We start from the raw sequence: 22,660 nt of genomic DNA, 5'->3' as shown, positions 1-22,660 counted from the left end.
TTTGGATACCTGTTCTTTCCTTTTTGCTCTGTTCAATTGGAAGCACGTTTTCCCATACATTTCCTCCTCTTATTTTCTTCTCATGTAGCCATCACAACTGAAAATAGTGAAGAGAGAGAAGAAAAAAAACCACGTGCTGTATCTTCCGATCTGGGTCTTCTTGGGCCCTAGCAGTGTCATCAGGAAGGAAGACCTCTGTGTTCTGAATCCTCTCCAACAGCTCAGGTCTTCAAGTCATCTTTGTCAAAAGAAAAATCTCTTCAAAGCAAAATTTCAAAAGAAGAATAATATTATTTTCAGCATGGAATGAAAGATGTCTCTTTCACTTAAAGGCCTCTTCCTTTAGCTTGTTAAAAAAATAATAAAAAAAATATTTTGAAAATGCTGTATTTTGTACAGAGTAAAAATATGAGGAACACAGCCATGTTGGGAAAAATCACTTCAAATTTAAAACTATTTTTCTAATCACACAATGTTATACTTTAGTCTACTGATATTTCACATGTTCTGGGAAATCAGGTATTTAACAATTTTAATAGTTAATGTTTCCATTACCTTTTCAATATTGTCCAATATAATCTAAAATACTTAATGTCATCTAATCTGTCTGAACTATTTCAAAAATAAAATAAAATAAAATAACCTTTCTGATCTCCTTGCATACAGAATTTCTCCTCAGATGCTGTATGACCACTATATTTTCACTCTTCCCTGGAATGCTCACAGGTAGTAAAGAAGTTCCACGAGAAGAAGGGTGATAAATGCAGTAACAGGTATGAACATATTAAGCATATGAGGTATGAAATGGTTTACAGTCCTATAAAATAGGTGGTAATACTCCTCCTCCTAACAAGCAGAGAAGCTGTGAATCTTTGGCCTAAACTCAGCATTCAGGAATAAGATCTAGGGGGGCGAGAGGGAGTTACAGTGTCATGATCAGAGCTGTCATGCCAAGTTGATGGGTGGAAAAACAACTTGTTTCCATCAGCTTTGGGAGGCATCTTCCACAAGCACAGAGGAGCAGAGAAGCTGGTTAAGGAAGAGAAAGAGAGATGAAAAACGAAGATGGGGACTTAGATTAAAAAGGAGATCTCCGAGATCCTAATTTGCTTCTCAAAATCATTGCTAGGGCCAAAGTTTGTAGCCAAGCTGCTGAAGCTTCAGCGCTGTGCTGAAGTGTTGTGTAATTGAGATCACTTCACCTCACAGGTGCAGAGAAATGTGCATTTACACAGCAAATCCTGGCTGAGATAAGAGAAATATCTTCAGGGAAATTCCCTGAAATAAGAGAAGTAATCATAAAAATGAATAAAATGGCTGATTTAGTGAAATTATTTATGTTCCAGATAAGGCAGGACTATTCCTTTATTTATGGCTTTAATTGCTGAACTATGGCATTTTTTCATGATGTCAGTGCTCTGATGCTCAAACCCTGTTGCACCTCCTGAATCAACAGCTCCAAAACCTGCTCAGGCATTCTTTAGTGCAAATTTAGGGCTTTAACTGTGGAAATAAATCATGATAAAAGAAGTGTTCTGAGTTCTATGAGACCATACATCTTGAAACAAATAAAGTGGGTTGTATTTATTGGGCTTTATGGGCCTGAAAAAAGCTTAAAGCTCTACTGAGGTGTTTTAGGCAAGAAAGTTTGTATGGCTTGGGGTGTAGGAACAGAGAAAAAATAAACTGACTAGTGTGGTTATACTACCTGCGTATGTCAAAAATAGCTTTTCAGGTCCTGAAGGCAGGAAGTTGAAAAATTGTACCAGATTCATAAAGAGACAACAAAACGATTATAAGATAAGATATAAAACATAATTTTTTATGAAAGATTCATAGAGCTTAATCAAGGTTGATTATCGAAAAATGCCACAAGATGACTTCTTCCCTATCAAGCCATCTTCACAGAGATGAGAATATAGGTTCTACAGCCCAGCAGATGAAAGTGTAAGTGGATTAAATAAATAGCTGAAAAGCTACCTCTGCCCAGATGTGAAATAAAGCTCAAGTTTTTAAACTGGGCACAATTTATGACTGGAAAAACATATCCAAGGTGATATATTTCACCAGATCTTTGTTGCATTGAAGATCACAACAGAAGACTGCTATTGTATCTTTTGAGCTAAGAAACTATGGAAGAAACAATCATATAAATGAAAAGCTGTATTCTTAGGCAGTCAGGTTCCATTTAAAGCTGCCTGACCCAACAAGATTTCGACAATTTACAGGTGCTAGGTGTTTACTTTAGGCCACTTGTCTATTTTCCCTCTGTGGTCAGCCACAAAGATGGCATCTCTAGCACATGTCTCATTTAACACTAAAACAGGCCAGAGGAATTGTCCCTCAGAAGTATTACACTCAGTATAATAGGCAGATGGAGCCTAACTGTCTGGCTATCTATCCTGCTTTTAGATGATTTAGTGTAAGTGAAATGAATGCTATGCTCTTCTCTCAATATAGTTGTATGAGAGGAATTTTTAGATTGCACATTTTCTTAGATTAATCTCTTCGAGACAAAGAGAGAGCTTTAATACATCAATGCAAGCATGAAGGTGCTTTCACTCTAGATATAATGTTCCAAGGCATTATCAAATTTAAATGATACAAGGTTTTTATAGCTTATTCTGCTATTAAGTGACATGTCTTTCTCCAGTGACTCTGGGATGTCTCATTAACTTCAGCAGAGATGTACAGCGCAGCTGAGGGAGAAGTTCTCTGTAAATATTTTACATTAACTTTATTGAACGTAGTCTGGGTTTTCTTCTGAAGAACTGAGACTGACTTCAATAGAAGATTTCCCTGGGAAAATAATGAAGTATTTGGGCATTAGTTCTGTTGCAATTCTCAAAAATAACCTGTTTTTCTCTTTTTTTCTTATTAAAGATGCCTTAGATACATCATACATATTTAACATATGCAGGTCAGTATGGACTATACCATGAGTTCCATAGACACGGCAAGCTGAAACTAGTTTTGTTAGTGGTTTCAGAAAAGGGAAGATAAATATGTAAAATGAATCTGCTTTGTAGTGATGGTACACTGAAGTCTTATCGAGAATTCCAGCAGTGAAAAGATAGAAGGTAGGCTATTTCCTGTTTTATACTCCTTAGGAAAGATATAAGCCTGCTTACCATCATAATGTTGTTTGCTTTGCATTCTATATATAAAATGGTGAACAGGTAAAATATCACTCAAGAAATGATACAGCCTTTTTTTTTTTTCCACCTGGGATTAAGTCATCTTTCACTTTAAAGTGATTGGTTTCAATCTGCATGGCTTTTGTCGAAATACATAAAGGTCGCTGCTATCTTTTGATTCTTCTGTGGCTCTTGAGTGCTTGTGAGAAAGGAATTCTTGGCTTGGCTCCATTTCCAAAAAGAGAGATGCTAACAAGCATTGATGGGTGCAATACGGAAGCTAACAACTACACAGATCTGGAAACAGCACACTTGGCTGCTGCTATGTTTTCTTCTTGGCAATGCTCAAGACTACTTTGCAGGCAAGCTAAGAGAAATGTGCTAAATCCCAAGTCTGCTCTAGTGTCTCCATAGACAAGGATTCTGCGATTCTGCTTGTTTTGAGTCCCATACTGACATCTTTGCTGACTTTTTAATAATACCAGTGGCAACGTGTTTCAATTCTGCACACTCACCACCTTCAAATTGTTTCACTCTTCTCAAAAGTCTGATATTTGCTCATCTATGGTTTTTATTTAAAAGATTTTACAGGTGATATGGAATATTATTTGGTTAAGCCCTCAAATAGACATCAGGGATACTCTTCAAAATATAAATTAGTACTTCTACATATTTTTTGAACCTAGAGAGTTTATCTCTAAATACTTTATCTCCCTGTTGTACCCAGTGTGCCACACAGCTACTTCAAGTGTATTGCTGAAGCACAGTTTTGTTTTAAGAAGGAATACAATTACCTTCAAACAGTTATTCTTAAAATGTCTTATTGTCTTGCCTGGCCTTATGTTGTGCAATTCACATTTTGTATTGGCCTCTTCTGCTGTTGCAGATTGGTCAATTCCCTCAACCTCCACCACTTTCAAATCATATCTCAGGGATCTCAGATATTTATCCATGTCTTATCTGCGACAAATTTCATGTTAATTTCACTGGGATCTGATTTTGTCTTTCTGTGGTGTCAGCTGGAACATGAATCATCTCACGGAATGAGCAAGGACATTCTCATGCCTGAACTGTACAAAAGCCAAACTTTGCATGATCATAGCTTATTTAGGATGAGGAATTAATTAAATATCTGCCATGTATTTTTATATTTAGCACTAATATCACTGTGCATTTGGAAGATGCAATAGCAATTCTGAAGACAAGTAATAAGGTTCCTTTTTTATATGGTATACCATAGCAATTGATAGTTGTGCAAAAACTGAACAATAATTTTTAAATATTTACAAAACATTGTGGAAGTGTGGCTAGAGGTACCACATTTAGGGCTTCAATCAATTTTGAACTTCAAGCAAAGATTCATCTACCTTGTTTTGTGTGAATAACAGCACTTATTCTTTCAGTACATAGTTTCCCCACAGTTTGCAAATGAACTAGTTAATTGACATAAAAGTTAACACATTATTTATTATCTATGCAGGTTCACTCTTTAAGTAACATTGTCTAAATAGCATCAGTACAGGTTAGGGGCTCAGCTGCTGGAGAGGAGCTCTGCAGAGAGGGATCTGGGTGTCCTGGTGGGCAGCAGGTTGGCCATAAGCCAGCAGTGTGCCCTTGCAGCCAAGGAGGTCAGTGGTATCCCAGGGTGCATTAAAAAGCATATGGCCAGCAGGTCGAGGAAAGTGATCCTCCCTCTCCCTCCCTGGTGAGGCTACATCTGGATTTCTGAATTAAGCATTATTTTGGGTGAGTACTGATACGGAAATATCCACTTTAAAAGCGTGAACAATGTGCCACCCTCATACAAGTAGAAATAAGTGCTCTCATTTTGGACTTGAGGGAAATCGATGTATGACTTCCATGTGACTGACCTACTTTGCTTAGAAGTCTACCTGGCCTCCTTGCCTTTTAAGGAATAGAGATATCCTTTCATTATCTTCAGTTATCAGACCTGTGTGTTCCAATATGTAATTGCTCTCATAGAGAGACGATCTATTTTCCTATTGTAAGGTTAGTTTGCCCAACTTCAATTTACAATGATTGAACTCTGATTTACCTTTCTTTGCAAGATTGAAAAGTTCTCAGGTCGGGTTTTATTTGTTTGTTGCATACATATGCGTATCTCCCATAAGGACTGAAGCCATCTCTAAGCCATATCTTCTGTGAAGTAAAAAACAGGCTTCTCCAGTCTTCAAAAATTCCATGTTCTTGAAATGTAGAGTGTCAAGGAATTCTTAGCATTGCTGTATGCAGATGTAAAATCATTGTCTTGCTTCTATATGGTACATATATATACGTGTTTATTCCTAAATAGATATGCTAAGGATTAAATTGGATTTTTCCAGCTGTCAAATGGGAGGACTCATAGTGACATGTAAGACTTTATAACAACACTGGATTTTGCTCAAGACAAGCTCATATGCTTATATGACACTGCAAAGTAGACACAGTTCACCAAGTTCTTAAGATAATGCTTTTACAATTAGCTCAACTATAACTTCATTGCGCTGCACTGTTCTAGTTTTCCCTCTTTCAGGCACAATCTGTAATCTGCATTCCTGGTTCACGCAAATTGTTTTCAATGCCATTAAAACAGATTTCATGGGACTGAGACTACTAACAGACTGGTTCAGAGTACATTGAAAGAGTGGCTAATTCCCTTTAGTATTTGCTATTTTACCATTCCTTATGCTACTCTGTTCTTCACAGAGAGGGTGGTGAGGTCCTGCCCAGAGAGGCTGTGGATACTCGGTCTCTGGAGGTGCACAAGACCAGGTCAGATAGGGCCCTGGGAACCTGGTCTAGTACCAGATTTGGAGATTGGTGGTCCTGCCTGTGGCAGTGGGGTTGGAACTTGATGATCCTTGGTGATGAGCCTTCCAACCCAAGCCATTTTATGATTCTATGAAACTGGTTGTTTAAATATTGTGTAGATTTGATAGAGTTAATCTTGAAGGTAATTTGGTTCTATCTAATTTGAGTAATCCTAGACATACTTCTAGCAGCAGTGATGCTCTGTGGGAATGCTATGGCAACATGAAAATGTTGGCTGTCTAGCAGGCTTAGTGCATCCTGTGCACGATCCGTGAATAAACAGAGGATTTTAGTTCCCAGGGTGTCAGTCTGGCACATTTCACAAACACTACATTCAGTTACCAAAAAAAAGTCAGCCAGTCATACGGAGAAAGTGCTATAGTGAGTGAGTGATAAACTTCCTGCTGCTAACCCACGTACATACTAACTCCAAGGAGACAGAAATAAATCATGCATTACTTAATTCAGAGGGGAAATATGCTCTCCTTCAGATTTTTATTATTTTCATTCTCATCTTCTTTTCGTTGTTCATACTGTTTTTTGTCTTGTCATCTCCTTGCTATTCTATGGGCATGTCAGCATGCTTTCTTTCTGTCAGATGGGATTTCTCTCTAAACCAAAGACTGGAGATATGGTCAGTGAAGCACCAGGTCTGAGCATAAAAGCCCAAAGGAGATATTATTCTGGGGTTCAGTGCATAGAAACGCATTTATATTGTTTGTGATCTGCTGCAAATGAGAGCACAACAGTATTTTTGCATTTAGTTCTGTCATGCAGTGATTTTCAATACTTCAAAGTAAATATAAGCTTTACATCTACCTATTGCTTTCCATCATCGTGTGTATCTTAAAAAAGGAAATGTGATGGAATTTATAGGATTGTGCTGCTTTTCCAGACAATACCTAAAATTAATGACATGGGAGAAGGCAGTTAACAGCATGAGTTCAGGTTCCCTAGTCACAGAATCCATTCATGCTTGGAAAGTTTCTTCTGCTGAGGAGAGAAATTTGGGGGCAACTTCTAAACTTGACAAGAAGTTATTCCAATACTTTATCACCTTTACAGTTAAAATGTTGAACTATCGTCAATCCATTTCTGTCTTATAGTTATTTGAGCTTGTAGGATCTCAAACTGTACTGTCACATATCAGTTTTGTTCCTCACTTCATAGATGTGAACATCTTTCTTGAATGGCATATACAGGTAGAACTGAACTCACTATTCAGAACAAGTAGTATCTGAGCTGGCCAATCTCAGGAAAGAAATTTGGGGTTTATCAAATATAGCTCCATAAAAAAATATCAGTTCCACTCCCAATAACAGTAAAAAAAAAAAAACAGCAAAAAAACCCAATTATCTGTTAGGAATTCTTAGGAGAGAGATGCATAATTAAATGAAAAATATCCTGTCACTTCTGTGTAAGTAACTCAAGTGAGTAAGCATAGACTATTTTTCAGTATGAATTAGAAACAACCTGAAGAAGACACACTGAAAGTCTCAAACTCCAAAACCCTTAGCAACACAGATGAGGTGGACAGCACTGTTCGATGTCTTTTGCAAATCACCAACTTTAGTCTTGAAACTCATATGAACCAGGTTTAATATAACCAAAGGAAATGACTCTTCATCTAACAAGGGGTAGATGAGTGAACCTCCTTGCTAAAGAAAAGGCAAGAAACAAGTTTACATAGGCTCAGGAGAAACTGAGAAAAGTAATCTATGCCCACTACAGAGACAACAATCTAACTGCACCCTCTGCCACAATGCATGTCATCATTTTGACATTTGATCCCTTCCTCATACTTCAGGTTCTTATTTAAACCTCATCTGAAAACACTTAAATTCCACATCCTGTCTTAAGACCGTACGATTTTACATATTTTTTTTTGTTCTCATTTTCACTTAAAACCTCTGGATAAAATTTGACATATAAAACTAATGTTATGATAGAAACAATATAATTATAATGAATGCCAGATGTCTGAATTAGAATGAACTGACATTCAGTATAAAGAGTCTTAAAGATTAATGAAGCTTAAGGAAAGAAGCTGTAAGTTTTAAAACTGATTATGAAAGAGTAAACTGTATGTACAAAGGTGGCTTAAGTTCAAGATGCCATAGATACAGAGTGCTCACCAGGGAAAGTATTCTCTTGTTGAACAAAAGACGAAAACTCAACTCTGCACAAGGTTAAAGATTGTATTTTAATCACGGACTGAAACATCATGATTTACAAAACTGATGGTTAGATTTAAAACCAACCACATACATCTTTCAGTGGGAATATTCCCCCTACACCCTAGCAGACTAGGGGTTTGAGTGAAGAACAGAGCTGTTCATGTTTGCCTTTGGGACTGATCGGTGACTTCCAGGATGATGACTGATGCTGCAAGAATTCACCTTAGATGCTTGCCAATGTATTTCATTTACTCAGCTGTAAGTGGCTTCTTCTAGGGAGCTCTGCTGGATTCATCAGAAATCCCAACCATCTTGCAGCTTTCTGTCCAGAGCCTTCTTTGCAGCTCCTCATCATATGCTACGTCAGCTGATTTTGTCCTTTCCTCATTGTAAAGGTAGCAGCCGCCAACTCCTTCCATGTCAGGTGATACTGCTGCATAGATGGTTGTAGAGGCTCCTTCTTCTGGAGTCTGCAGAACAAACAACAAAAAACAAACTCAATAGAGGTACAATAAAAGACTTCTGTTTTGCCAAAGGATCTTACCAGTGACAATTAGTTTCCCTTGTTTTTCAACATAACCTCAAGCTGGTAATGATGAGAATGCCATCTATCAAACCAGCAGAGTACAGAACCATTTTTGCCACAGCACTATTTTGTTATAGCTTAAATCCACAGAACAGGTACACGGGAAACTCTGGTCCATTTTTTCAAGATTTAGTCAGATGCAGCACACAAAATTACTGAGTTTTCACAGTTAAAGCTAAAAAACCCAAAAGCAAACACAAATATTAAAATCCAAGTGCAATTACTTATTCTTTGCAAGGAAGAAAAGGCCTGTACTCTGCCTTAAGAATATGAACGCTGTGCTGTATGCACAATGTGTTCACTACAACAATGTGACATGAGCAAAGTATGGTAAAAAGCACAAAAGCAATTTAAGCTTCGCCAGTTCAATCCAAGCAGGCAGGTAAACCAGGGAATTACATTTTACACAGAGCATAAATATCAGAGTTCTGCAGTGTCATAAAGTAAAATAGTGAAAGATTTATGATGTCTGATAAAGCATGAGTATTAAATGAACATTAACAAACAAATAGCTGAGAGTGATAACTCCTTTCATCCCAAGGATATGTAAAACATTCCCTCCCATTTTGTCTTCAGAAGGATGATGTAGCTTACTGAATTGATTTCAATGGCATTTATTTTCCTTCAGTGGAGGACATATTTACAACACATTTTATACATTTTGTTTTTATAAATCATACAGTTATGATCAGTGTCTGCTAGATAACAAGGTTATTTTACAATCCTTGCAATATCATTCTATGATTCATTAATAGTACCAATGCTGTTTGTTGCTTTGTCTGCTGCACCTGACAGGATGTCTTTATGTGAAGAACTCACTTGATGAATGAGACAGTATTTAATAGGTTACTCAGCGATTAGCAAAAAAAAAAAAAAGATCATTTGAAGCTTTTTGTGGCAAAGTTCAGATAATTTTAAAAGGAAACAGCCCATCTGTTTTCTCACTGCACACTAAATACAGCACAGTTTTTCAATAATCATTAGTATATATGATGCATCTGGCATTTGGCCTCAGTTACAGTTAAATCAGAGCCATGCCAAACAACACAGTAAGGCAAGGTTGTCCAAACGGAGACCTCCCTGGATGCCACTGGGGCACAGCACTCTCAGCACCTCTGAAGAAAACAAGTTCCCTGCACGACGAGAGGTACATCATTACCCAAAATGGGAATTGCTGAAGAAGAAACTCTGTTGAGGCACTTCCATGCCCAGAGCCACACTTTGTTTCAATACACATGTCCCACAGGTCACATGCCAAGTCCCTGTCCAAAGGTGTTTAAGCTGAAGGAAAAACTACTGATGCCAATAGGCTGCTAAGAAATATTAATCTACCATACGTTCCTTCAGTGGCCATGTAACAGACAGTTTAGTTTCTACTATCAATTATCACAAAAACAGAGCATCTCCCATTTAAAAATACCATCTAATGAAATAAAATGACGAATCATTCTATGATTCTATGATCATCTATCCAGAGGACTATTCTCTCAGCAAAATATCAGTCAGTATGTTGCAAAACCAGTATGTTAGGTCCAGGTGACTTCTGAAGTATTTTTTTTTAAGAAGACTGCTATACTGTGAAATACCATCTAGAGAAACTGAACATTTACAAAGTGCTTCCTTCTGTATCTCAGTTTAGTACTCTGTTGCTACTACTTCACTCTTCTTTATTATATGGAAAATAGTGCTATTCACATCCAGCAGATTATTTAAACAACATAAAGTTATATCATGCATACATCTTTTTAGGGTTAGGATGTCTCTAAAAAGTGGCTTCTGCTTGTAGACAAAAACACACAGTGGCTACTATCATAATCAGTTATGGTGAGATATAAAATATCTTAATATTGTAAAGAAGAAGAGCAAAGGTGAATATAAGCATTCTCATTTTATTTCATTTATTCTAGATGACAGAAAAAAAAACCAAAGTTTGTAACATTCTGCTGTGCTTTAATTAAAAATCCAGTGACACAGATAAACCATTACTTCATGCAATGGTTCACTGGACATTATGTTCCAGACTTCAACAGCTCTCCAGCACAAACAAGTATAAATGTCAATGTCAATGACTTGCAAATCTTAATGACAGCAGCTCATAACCAAAATGCTTTAAAAAACATTGTGAATGTCTGTGGGCAGAATTCTGTGATTATGGTATTATAAGCAGAGTGTCATCTACATGTATCTTCCCATAGTGTCAGAAATATCATGTGCCCTTACTAATTCAATGGAAAGGGTCTCACAGGTTTTTCAAGACATATAAAGATTTTAATTTTCTTTATATGTCAGGAAAGTTCCCCACCAAAAGGTTAAATAAAGATTATACATGGATTGAAAGTCTGTTGTCGGTTTTGTTCATGCAGCTGCAGTAAATATTTACCAAACTACTTTGTACCGCAAACTCTTTCTTATTCTTCAGTATAAAGAAAATACAGAGAAGTGTCAGACGATGCTGAGTCCTCAGCACAAGAAAGACACAGAGCTGTTGGAGTGTGTCCAGAGGAGGGCCATGGAGATGATCAGTGGGCTGGAGCAGCACTCCTGTGAGGACAGGCTGATGGACTTGGGCTTGTTCAGCTTGGAGAAGAGAAAGCTCCAAGTAGACCTAATTGCAGCCTTCCAGTACTTAAAGGTATCTTATAAACTCAACAGAGACCAACTTTTTACATGGGGAGATAGTGATAGGACAAGGGGGATCACTTTTAAACTAAAAGAGGGAGACTTAGATTGGATATTAGGAAAAAAATTTTCACACATAAGGTGGTGAGGCAGTGGCACAAGCTGTCCAAAGAAGCTGTGGTGCCCCATTCCTGGAGGCATTCAAGGCTGGGTTGGATGGACAACCTGAGCTGGTAGGGGGCAGCTCTGCCCATGGCAGGGGATTCCCCTTCCAACCCAAGACATTTTATGATTCTAGGGCATATCAAATGTGCTTACATGGACACTGCAAACAGTCTTATAAGCACAGAGATATCATCACCATCTTGTAAATTTTCACAAGATTTAATTTGTTTCTCATCCTGTGCACCATATCTATTATGCTGAGCATAATCCAGTGCAAACTTTCAATTTACTGGGTATACAGGTACTGTACTGGGAACCTTCTACCAGCTGTTGCTGACAGTAATTACCTAAACACAAAGGGGAAAATATACTACAATATATCAAGTAATTAGTGCATACTAATTCAAGTTAGAGGAAAACAATATTTCCAGTGCAAAGGGGAGCAGAAATGCATATGTATGATTAATTAATTGTCTTAACCCATTTTTGGAGTGCTTAATTAATGATGAAAAATTTAACGTTAACTTACTTGAAGACCTCTCTGCTGTTCTGGCATCCTTTTTGTTTTAATAAAGGTAAAAAGGAAGCCCTATGTCAGAAGTGCCCTGGCCATTTTGCTGGGTGGATGACTTACCTGTTTTCAGAGGCTGGAAGGGTAACTCCACCCTACATCCACCTGCCTATGTACAGCCAAGATTCTTTTCCAAAGTGTTGGATCTACTGCACACCAACACAACAACAGCAACACACAGAGACACACAGGCACTTGCACAGGTCCTGCCTTTTTATGGGTTCCTGAGAAACTCATGGGAAGAAAGAAATGCGGAACAATGTGCAGCTACTGGAGCATTTCATGAGTATCCAGACAGGGAGCAGGATTAGTTGTTCTAGCAGTGGAAGCACTGCTCCTAGTTGCCAATTCTCCTGGGAACCTCATAGGTTTTATTTTATCTGATATCTCAGTAAAAGATGAACCATAAAACTCTTGAAAAGAAAATGGACACAAGCAAGAGACTAGAAACACATCTAACCTATGCTTAGGTACCTTCTAGAACACAGAGCATCTGATGGAAGGCTAGAGAAATTGCCTGCTACTGGTTGAACACTATGACCTACAAAACCCAGGATGTTTGCTATGATGCCCTACACAGACAGGAAAGAGTTCCTCTCTTTGTAACTATTAAGTATTACCAAAAGCTGTCAGCAGGCAAGCAGTGAGAACAAGTACCATTCCAATCACAGAGGATTCTCTGCACTTTATCAGAATTAGAAAAAAAGGAGTAAGAAAATAATACATATTTCATATAGGATCAGTAACATCTTATTCATGAGTTGGATGGACTTAGGACAAGAGGGATTTCTATAAATTATACAATGCTTCTACAGCCTTCAGTTACCAATTTGTGTTAAACTTTTTTTTTTTATATTGCTTTTTGTTTTCAAATTATTATTAGTACCCAAACAATTGCAATTAATATGTTTGTCATATCTAAGTAGAACTGGTTTATGCTTAACGTTTTTCTGAATGAAATTCTGCATCTGTGATTCCTTTTGTTTGTTACAGTATTGATAAAGTTATGTTCATATCATTTTGCACTAAACTATTTTTTAAGCAAAATATATTCTCTACACATTGTTTTGGCATTGTTTATGCCCAAAGAAGATGCTGTTTTAAAGAAGCCCTGTTATGTCATTATTTTACTCATGTATTTGTCAATGGTAAGAGTAAATGATCAACACAGAATAATTTTTTTTCAGTATCAAATGGAATATTCTGTTCTGTGCAAAACTGGGATATATATCAAAAACGTTTTGTTTTTTTTTCTTAAAGACTTGCCAGTTAACAGACTTTTAAGTGCCATGTAATCTCGTCAGTGCTAGGTGCTAGTGCTCACAGAATGTGTTAGCTGACGATGGTCAGCTCTGTCATCACAAAATCCATTTCATTTGCCAACAACAGCACAACAGCTTAACTCTTTGGAAATCATGTGACTGCATCAGTTATATATGATGGCAATACATTATCCCAGTACTCATCCCGTTCTCCCCACATCTGGATTCATGGCTCAGAGTTCTGGGCAGACAGTACTACTACAAATCTCCAGGCTGCACAGTATGTCCATTGGAAACCATAGGAAATTTGACAGGAAACAAAGCTAACAGGCTCCTATGTTTCCCATGCAAAAATCCACACATTTTTCCAGTAATAATTTTAGTGTCTACAAGCAACTTGCTACATGTCTTAAGTGCAATGATGAATAATTTAAATGGACAACATTTATGTACTTCAAATTATACTGACTGATAGAGTTGGCCATATGACTGAAAAAGCAGAAGGGATACAGAACTTTGTATCAGAAGGGTAGGACTATTATTGTGGAATAGCTTCACCCACTGCTCCCTCATCCTAGTCAATCATTTCATAATATTTACAGAATCACAGAGTCACAGAATGGCCAGGGTTGGAAAGACCTCAAGAATCATGAATCTCCAACCCCCCTGCCACAGGCAGGGCCACCAACCTCCCCATTTAATACTAGACCAGGTTGCCCAGGGTCCCATCCAATCTGGCCTTGAACACCTCCAGGGATGGGGCATCCACAACCTCTCTGGGCAGCCTGTTCCAGCACCTCACCACTCTCTCTGTAAAGAACTTCCCCCTGACATCCTACCTAAATCTTCCCTCCCTCAACTTCAAACCATTTCCCCTCCTCCTGCTGTTATCTACCCTTTCAAAGAGTTGATTCCCCTCCTGTTTGTTGGCTCCCTTTAGGTATTTGGTTCATATTTAATGACTTCAGGATGTTGCCATCATGAGAGATGGGAGTTGAAAGGGTTGAGCAAAGAGAATGGAAAGCGGGAAGCAGCTGGCAAACTGACTGACATTGCTGTTGCATTTTGAGGTAAAGGAATGAGGAGCCAAACAGTCAGACGTGCACCCAGAACTGTCTGGAGTGCTGGCAAATGACATAATGCAGAGGTAAAACATGCTAAAACACCTTTATACATACATTTTGCACAACAGTAAAAATTGGTGGAAAATCCCCCAGCAACAGTAGTACTAAATAGGCTGGTGAGAAGATATTCATCCACACTAGTTTCATAATGGTTGTGATATCTCATGTGCTCACATTGATTACATCATTCAGTTTTCAGTTAATATGGAAAATCTGCTCGTGGGCTGATGAGCTAAAGGGACGTTCAGTGCTTTTGCAGAGAGCTTCAAGGGGTTTACTTTGTGCCCTCTCTTTTCTAAACAGGTAAGCTCTCATCACACCACTCCTCGCTCAGGTAATGAGAAGACATGTTTCTAGATAGCAACATGTTTCCAGCTTCCAGCTGTGAAGACATAGCAAGCACTAAATAAGTCACTAAATAAGCCTGGATACTTGGATACTTTTGTCGAGGTTTCTTTACTTTTCTCAAAGTTGCTCGTTCTGGTAATGCTTTTGCAATGTTGGTATTTTGCTGACTTGCCTCTGCACTGAAAAGCTGAACATACACCTCACTAGATGAATCATCTGGGACCACAGAGCACAACTACCAATACACATAGTGGGGCTTATCAACAGGAAGGAGAACATGAAATTACTGCTATTTAGTTTAAAAAAGTCATTTACCTACTTGCTGGCACTTAATGGTGGGGTGAGATCCACTCATCCTTAATGCATCATTTGACTCTCAAGAAATAAGGCAAAGCACATGGAATAGTTAGAAAACATTCAAAAATGGGAAAGCTGGGATAGTGTTCCCATGAATATTAAGGCAAAAAAAAAAAAAAGAAAGAAAAAAAACAACCAAAAAACAAAAACAGACAAACAGTGAAAAACAAATTACTTGTGTTCCAGGTAGCACTGATTACCAGGATCTGTGAATTAGCCAATCAATGCAAGAAGAGATTACTTAAGGATGCAAGACTGGGGGGTGAAATAACAGAAGTTGCTCTAATGTCACAGAGTATGGGCTAAGCGCTCTCAACACTCTTCTTGTAACTTTGGCAGTGTCTAAACCTCCTAAAGCAATTGCTGCTTTGGAAATTTAAGCTAAAACTAATCAGCTGAAATGTATCAGCTGAAACAGGCAGTGCTGAAAACAAAGAGTAGAATGGAAACCATTACAAGGGTGCAAGGTGTGCTCAGCAATCTTTGGTAAATAATGTGTAGCAGCTGGATGTAGGTCCTGATAACACCTGTGGCCAGGATCAACTGTCAGATCTCCAGGTCAGTGCCACCAAAGGTCTGCAGCACAGCTTTTGACAACTCTCTACTGTTACTAAATGTCCTGGTTGCCATCTGTGTTCTGTCTTTCTTCCTATTCTTTCCTACGTAGCTCACTATTGTTCCATTTCTATCTGATTTCTGCCTTGATTATAGACCCAAACAAGATAAAGAAATTTTATTGAATATATGGCTCTTCCTGGAGAGCCAGCCAGCACCATCAAATTAATTTCTCCCCGGACCATAACTTGCAAATTCGTGCCATAATAAAACTCTCTAGATTTCATCTTTAAAAAAGACAGCAACTGCAAACAGAAATGGCAAGTGCAAAACATAAAGCCTTTCTCCTGTCAGTGCTGTGGCTATATAGTAATCATTTTGAAACATGGATATTAATATATAAAAGAAGGTGAAACACTGATGAATTAAGAAGACAAAGCAGTTTTCAAACAAAATAAAAATAAAAATAAAAATGCTGAAGGAAAGGAGCTTTTATAATATAAATAATTCATACCTTTTCTGGGAAAGAGAGAAGCTTTTCTCTCAGCACCCTAGCATGAGCTGCTATAAAGAAAAGAAGCAGAGATGCCTGGCAAATAGACTCAAGAGTATCAAATCCTGAATCTCTCATTTTCTTCCTATTGAACCCAATTTTCCTGGAAAGATATTTCCAAAAAATCCAGATAGACTGAGGGACTCAGAAGGCCCTCCTCTTCTTCGCATCAGGCCCAAGGTAGGTGACTGAGAGGCCAGGAGACAATGTAGCCCACGGAAGAAAGAAACCCTCTTGGTTGGACTGGGGTCACACTGCTGGGGTCAGCCTTTGGACCCAAGAAACAGGCAGGGATGCAGGCTTGAATGCTCGATTTCCAGTGAATCTTTTGATGGTGTCATCGGTGGAAGATTTCACTTTGTTTTCGTGTCAGGGCAATGCTTTCCGAGAAATCTGCTTTGCTGGAAAATTGCCAAGCAGCTGGAGCCCTGGGATGGCTCTTCTGTCAGACTCAAAACACGAGCAAAGGTTTACTGAGGACAACGGCAGCTACAGCCGTGAGCCCGCCTCTTCCAATGCAGCTGCTTCAGACTGAGCAGGACCTCGCGTGTCACCTCAAGTAGCATCAGATGCTTATGCTATCAGGCAGCATAACAAAGCCCTTGTTGGCTGGCCAGCTTTCTGGGCCCTATTGAAAGAAATCTACACTGGCTGCAAATATCAGCTTCAACACGGAATTCACTTGCAGATGCCTAAATGAACAAAAATAAATTTAGATGTCTTAATTTCAAATGGAATCTCTCTAACCTACAAGTGCAACATTGCCCCAGTGATTTGAGTGAGCGTTTTCTGATTTACACTTTGCGTTTTCTAAGCCATTGGAATGAAGAACTAGAAGAACAATGTTTAATTTTAAGCAGTTTTCAAACCAGAAGCAAGAACTCAACTTTACATAACTGCAGGGAGTTGAAATTTCAGGTCAAAGTCATTAATCATAACTGAATCCTTTGTTCATTTTGTCAAGTGCACCGAGGAAGCTTACTTCACCTGCATGTTGATTTCTAAGCTCATGTTGCAGCAGACAGCAAAGTCTTCAAAGTCAGAAATAAGATAGCACCGAAGCCACTCAAGTTGCATTACACTTGTTACTTTCCTGAGCTCAGTAACAGCAAGCAAAGTTTGACAAATAGGACCCTGTTGCCCCAGGCACTGTATGAGCATCCAGCAGAGACAGCCACTTGCTGGAAAGATGGCAGGCAACAGCAGGAGGAAAAAGCCAGCAGACTTCACAAAATGCTGAAGATGCTTCTGGGAGCGTGGCACTCCATCTGGAAAGCAAGTGATGCCCAGGAATTACCTACTGATGAGGATACATTTAAATCACTCAGAACTATCCTGGGTACATTTACATAATCTGACATTTTCTGCAATATCTCTATGAACAGACAGCCAGAGTGATCTACTGGGACAGGACAAATCTTAATCTAGACTGGATACAGTTTCTTTGTTAACCACCAGTTCTACGGCCATTACTACAGTATCACGTGAGCAATTCAGTATAATCTTCTACATTCCTAGATGCAGACTGATCTATCATTAACTAAGAATGCTTAATTACAACTTAGTATTCATGCTAGAAAAAAAGCTAAGGAACCATCTTGTTATTTTTTATTAGCTATGCAAGGCTTTAGCTCTGCTGGGTTTTGAACTATTACTATCTCAGAAATATAAATTAGAATGTAAGACTGCACCTCCCTCCAACAACTCTCTTACAGAAGCAACTTCTTTGATAGGTAGTGGCCTCATTTAATAACATGCAACCAATTTCTTTTAGTTGGAAACAATTTAAATATGAATCAAGATGTAAATATATCAAAATTAAAGAGGACTTACAACAACAAACAACCGTGAAGGCTGTAGAGCTTTAGTTCCCTAATGCATTATTTCATACCAGCCCATGGGTCATCTTCAGTTTGCTGAATTCTTACAAAAGAGGCTAGCTTTTGGGGAACATAGAAAAGCATGCAAAAGTGTTTGCTTGTATTTGAAATGGCAGCTGCCTTTTTAATCGGATGTAGGCAGTGGAAGACACAGCTTCTGATGCTGAAGATGATGGTCCTCGGAGCGTATACTTTTGAACAACTTATTTTCTTACCCAAAGGCTAATGCAAAGTCTTGGCTTTTGCTGAAAACAAATCTTTTAAGCACTGGAATAGGCTTCCCAGGGAGGTGGTTGAGTCACCATCCTTGAACGTGTTTAAAAACGATTTGGATGTGGTGCTCAGGGACATGATTTAGTGGAGGGTTGTTAGAGTTAGGGTAGTTTGGTTAGGTTGCAGTTGGAATTGATGATCTTTAAGGTCTTTTCCAACCTGAGCAATTCTATGATTCTATAATTCTATACATGGCTACTTCTGAGATGTAGGCCCCTACCTTTACCTTAAATCTATTACTTTCTGTTTAATTTTTGACGAGTCACTCTGCCCTTCTATGAAAATGGAAGCTGACACTTTTATCACCAACTTTACAAGTTTTTTTTTTTTATCAGGATTGCTAATTTTTTTTTTACTGCTTATAAGCACTCTGGACAGAAATGAATGGAACTCCTAAATCTTTAAAAGAACCACAACACAGAAATTTCTTTACAAGCTATGATGAGATCAAAAAGCTTAAGACGTACAGAGCACGATGAAATGAGATAAACCCAAATTTAACAGACTAACTGTTTCACAGGCTCTGGTCTCTAGAAGAACAGAACAGTCCCGTGCCCAGTGCAGTTATAGAAGCCAAGTATTTCCCAGGACTCCTGCTGGCACTGAGGTTGTGGTGAGAAGGTGGAAATTCCTTCCTGGATAAGCACAATGGGGAATATTTCTCCAGATGTCCTGTCCTCACCCTGGATTGCAGCCATCACTTCCTTTCTGCTTTTACTGATTCTTAGTCTTTCTGAAGGATTGATGTGAGATATTCCTGCAAGAGCCTGTTCTGGCTGAAGGAAAAAGTTTCAAGCAGATATCCAAATGCCATTTAGAATCACAGAAACACCAAGGCTGGAAAAGATCTCTAAGATCATCCAGTCCAATCGTCCACCTATCATCAATATTTCCCACGAAACCATGTCTCTCAATACAAGATCTACATGTTTCTCAAACGTTTTTTTTTTTAGCACTGTCCATGCTCCAACTGATCTGAGTTTCTGTTTTCAGAACGGTTAAGAGTGTTTAAATGATAATTTTACAACATTTCTTAAACTAGGATATAGAATAGAAGGGGAAGAAACCTAAACTGGAAGACAAAGGTGATGAGGAGGAAAGGGATTTTGTTCTGCAAACGAATGTTTCCTTTAATTCCAGTTGCTATCAACTTCAGCATTTAATCTGGAACAATAAACTGAAAAAATATAATCAAGGGAGTTATTTGTTACAAAGAGGGAAAACAGGAAGAGTTGACTTATCTTCTACAGGAATGTTAGAATATAAATAAGAGAGAGTGGCTCGTATTTTCTTTCTGACACAAACAGTAAACAGAATCAGTAAATAATTACAGATTATACGTCCTCTGATGATAAGTCTCTGATGATATTTGATGAAAAATATGTATCCAATAAGTTCAAGGTATTCCTGTTTAAGTAATAAAATCCTTTAAAAAATGACAGTTATCTTCATTTTAATTGCACTCATCTTTCACGTGATAGAGCTTGTAAAATAAAGAATTATTCATCTCATAAACAAAACTAGCATTTCCCATTTTCTATCAGAACAGAATGCATGAAATCACAGATATATTCTGAGGCCATACAATTACGGAGATGTCTACATAGCTCATCCTCCTTTTGGTTACCCAAGAGAAGTACTAAATTTAAAGGCGAAAACTATATTCAGTTGCAAATCAGCATAACATAAAGCTTACTAACCCACCAGAGTCAACCTACTTTCAACAAACTAAAAAAGCAAACGCAAAGGAAGACTGAATTTGATTATTCAAATCAAGCCTCTTGGTTGTCTTTGAGTGAAGGTGGGTTTAAGCTCTGCAACATAAGTGGCTTTGTTTAAATCAGTCCACCCCGAGGCTCTTTACTGTGCGCTAAGGAACCTACCAATGGTTGGAAATGTGAAGTGCCCAAAAAATGCGTGTAACTTCAGACATGCAAATAGAGCTATTGATTTCAATGAGATTAGTCATGTTTCTAAAATTATGTCAAACCAGATTTGAGGCATCTCATCTTTTACCATAGAGCTTATTATAAATGGAGAAAACACGCAAATTCTCAGTTACCTAAGGTCTGAAATGGAATCATCTTCCATCTTGACCACAGTTCCTTGTGAGCTTGAATCCATCACATTTAATTGGCTAAACAATCTGAAAGAAGGGAAAATTGTTTTTTGTATCGCAGAGGGAGATGTTAGCCTTGGGAGCCTTTGTATAAATTTACAAATTGGAAAAAAGAGAAAAAAAAGCAGTTCTTGCCAATGGAATAGATAAAAGGAAGCAAGGAAGTGGGATGTCCTGAAGGTTGCTTATTACTAACAAGTAGGAATACTCAGACTTTTACTATCCAGTAAGGTTGTTCATGTTAATATCCAGATTTATTTCTAAGTTGTTTGGTAAATCATCATTAAAGTAGCACATGGAGCCATTACTTTATGAAAAGCCTGGGGTTTTGGTACTGGATTGACTAAGGGCAGAGGCAGCTTATGGCCTGAGATACTGTACAAAATAACCCAGAGACTTTTATGTTTGTGGAATTGTCAATAGCCAGAGTAATGCGGTGAGAATTAACCTTTTCATTTTATTAAGAGCTCCAGGAGAGTTTCTGTGCTTTTATTCACAGGTCTTACTACGAGGTTAGAGCAGTTGTTTAGAGTGGGAAATAAATACTGCCAGGTTCTCTGGTTCAATAAATACACGCTACAGACTCATCTGGTGTTGAAGTAATTTGCTTTGTTTAGGGAGCTCATATGGAATTCTTTGGTAACGTCTTTTTGCTGCACATGCATGTTCGCCTTGTGATTCCAATTGAAGAGCCGTCCCTGCCCGTGCTTGGTGATGTGCTGCAAACAGCAATGTTGCAGATTATGAAACTTGTTTTCCGGGAAAATTTCCAGAGGAATTAATGCAGAAACCTGCCGGGGTTTGCTCGCTGCTTTTAACTCCCCGAAATAAAGGCTGAGGTCTGAGCAGAGACTTGGCTGCCAGCGCAGACTGCCAGAGCTGGGCAGCCCTGCCCCAGTCCTCTTGCGCTTCCCGCGGCTCGCTTAAAATTCTGCTCTTCCCCTGCAAGTCTGCACAGTTCTGAAGCTGCCTATTGTTATTAAATACGTGCTCTGCTGTGGAATCGAGCTGTTCCAGACGAGACTAGGGCTCTGCTTCCCGGGTGGTATGCAAAACACATCTGCAGTCTAAACTTCCACCCATTTCTCTACCTGCCCTTCCAACATGCCCTGCAACAGCCTGGCCGCTCCAGTCACAGCACGTTGCATCACAAGGCTGTAGGGCTGGTGGCAGTGTGTGGGGACCACCTGCACATGCCAGCATCTCTCTGAGTGTGCTGTCCTTCCCGAGGTATGAGCTGCCCAGACAACAAGCACACTTTTTATATAAAAATAAACTCAACTCTTAAAAATAACCTAAACACTTGGTCTTCAGCAACTGTACAAACTCCTTAGTGACCAAAACATAACTGACCTTTACTTTCAAATCCATGCTCAATAAAAGAGGATTACAGTTGTTTGTGAACTTTGCAAAGTCTGTACCATGGCTGGGGGCAGGGGAAAACTTAATTTATATTTGTCTAATCCCTAATAGCTGCTGACAGCCTGTGCGAAACAAATAGTTTTAATTATTTTCTCCTTGCTGAATCTCAGGACTCTTCATTTAACCAAAAAATAAAACGGCATATTAACCACTAGTAAGATTAAAAGGAGAGTCATATAGTGGGAAAAACAGGAAATTGCATTAACACCACACAGTGACAAATATGTCCACTTCATTGCAGCACTGTCCTCAAAGAGCAGAACGCTTATAACCTCAATCAAAACAAATAAGGAAAAACAAAAGAAAACACCATCAGCAAAAAAAAAACACCCTTAAAGAATTTTGTGTTTATCCCGGGACCTATTGCTACTGAAAATGTCAATGTGGTCTGTGCAATAATTGAAAAATAAAAAAAAATAAAGACTCCTTTCAGTTATTAATGAGCAATGTACGAAGCTTATGCAGCGGTATAAAATAAATGCTACTTATTTTTACTGTACTCACTGATGCTTGAAAATGACCACAGAGCTAATCGATAGGTAGTGGCTGTATTTCAAGAGTCATGCTCTGTTTTGAGGAAAAAATGATTCCAATTCACAAATAATTATTGACACCCCAGAAGGTGTCAATAAGAAAAAGTTTTTCACTCGGAGGGTGGTGACACACTGGAACAGGTTGCCCAAGGAGGTTGTGGATGC

General features: G+C 38.5%; 2 protein-coding genes across 3 annotated transcripts in view; both read right to left on the bottom strand.

Moving 5' to 3' along the window:
• Positions 1-4,090, bottom strand: part of LOC100547097 (dehydrogenase/reductase SDR family member on chromosome X-like) — a 56,640-nt gene extending 52,550 nt beyond the window's left edge. Inside the window, exon 1 of the mRNA XM_031557505.1 lies at positions 3,970-4,090. Coding sequence (XP_031413365.1) covers positions 3,970-4,090 — 121 coding nt within the window. The remainder of the gene's footprint in view (positions 1-3,969) is intronic.
• Positions 4,091-8,135: 4,045 nt separating this feature from the next.
• LOC104916246 (dehydrogenase/reductase SDR family member on chromosome X-like) lies at positions 8,136-22,602 on the bottom strand. Of its 2 annotated transcripts, none has more exons than XM_031557565.1 (2): positions 16,230-16,384; positions 8,136-8,598 (listed from the first exon to the last, which is right to left on the bottom strand). In XM_031557565.1, the coding sequence occupies exons 1-2, from the start codon at positions 16,344-16,346 to the stop codon at positions 8,401-8,403; spliced, it is 315 nt and encodes a 104-aa protein (XP_031413425.1). In that variant the 5' UTR covers positions 16,347-16,384; the 3' UTR covers positions 8,136-8,400. The 2 variants fall into 2 exon arrangements, 1 of the variants encoding a protein (XP_031413425.1); XR_004162340.1 differs by lacking the exon at positions 16,230-16,384 and adding an exon at positions 20,484-22,602 and having other exon boundaries at positions 8,486-8,598.
• Positions 22,603-22,660: the final 58 nt, after the last annotated feature.

This window comes from Meleagris gallopavo, chromosome 1, assembly GCF_000146605.3.
Source record: "Meleagris gallopavo isolate NT-WF06-2002-E0010 breed Aviagen turkey brand Nicholas breeding stock chromosome 1, Turkey_5.1, whole genome shotgun sequence".
Classification (NCBI taxonomy): domain Eukaryota; kingdom Metazoa; phylum Chordata; class Aves; order Galliformes; family Phasianidae; genus Meleagris; species Meleagris gallopavo.
Note: the sequence above shows the minus strand (reverse complement) of the source record. Positions and strands in the feature narration are given on the sequence as shown.

Coding starts and splice junctions, on each gene's coding strand:
- LOC104916246 (XM_031557565.1), bottom strand. CDS start 16,346: ATGAGAGATTCAGGATTTGATACTCTTGAGTCTATTTGCCAGGCATCT. Junction 8,599..16,229: donor TTCTCTCTTTCCCAGAAAAG/GTATGAATTATT, acceptor TTTGTTCTGCAG/ACTCCAGAAGAAGGAGCCTC.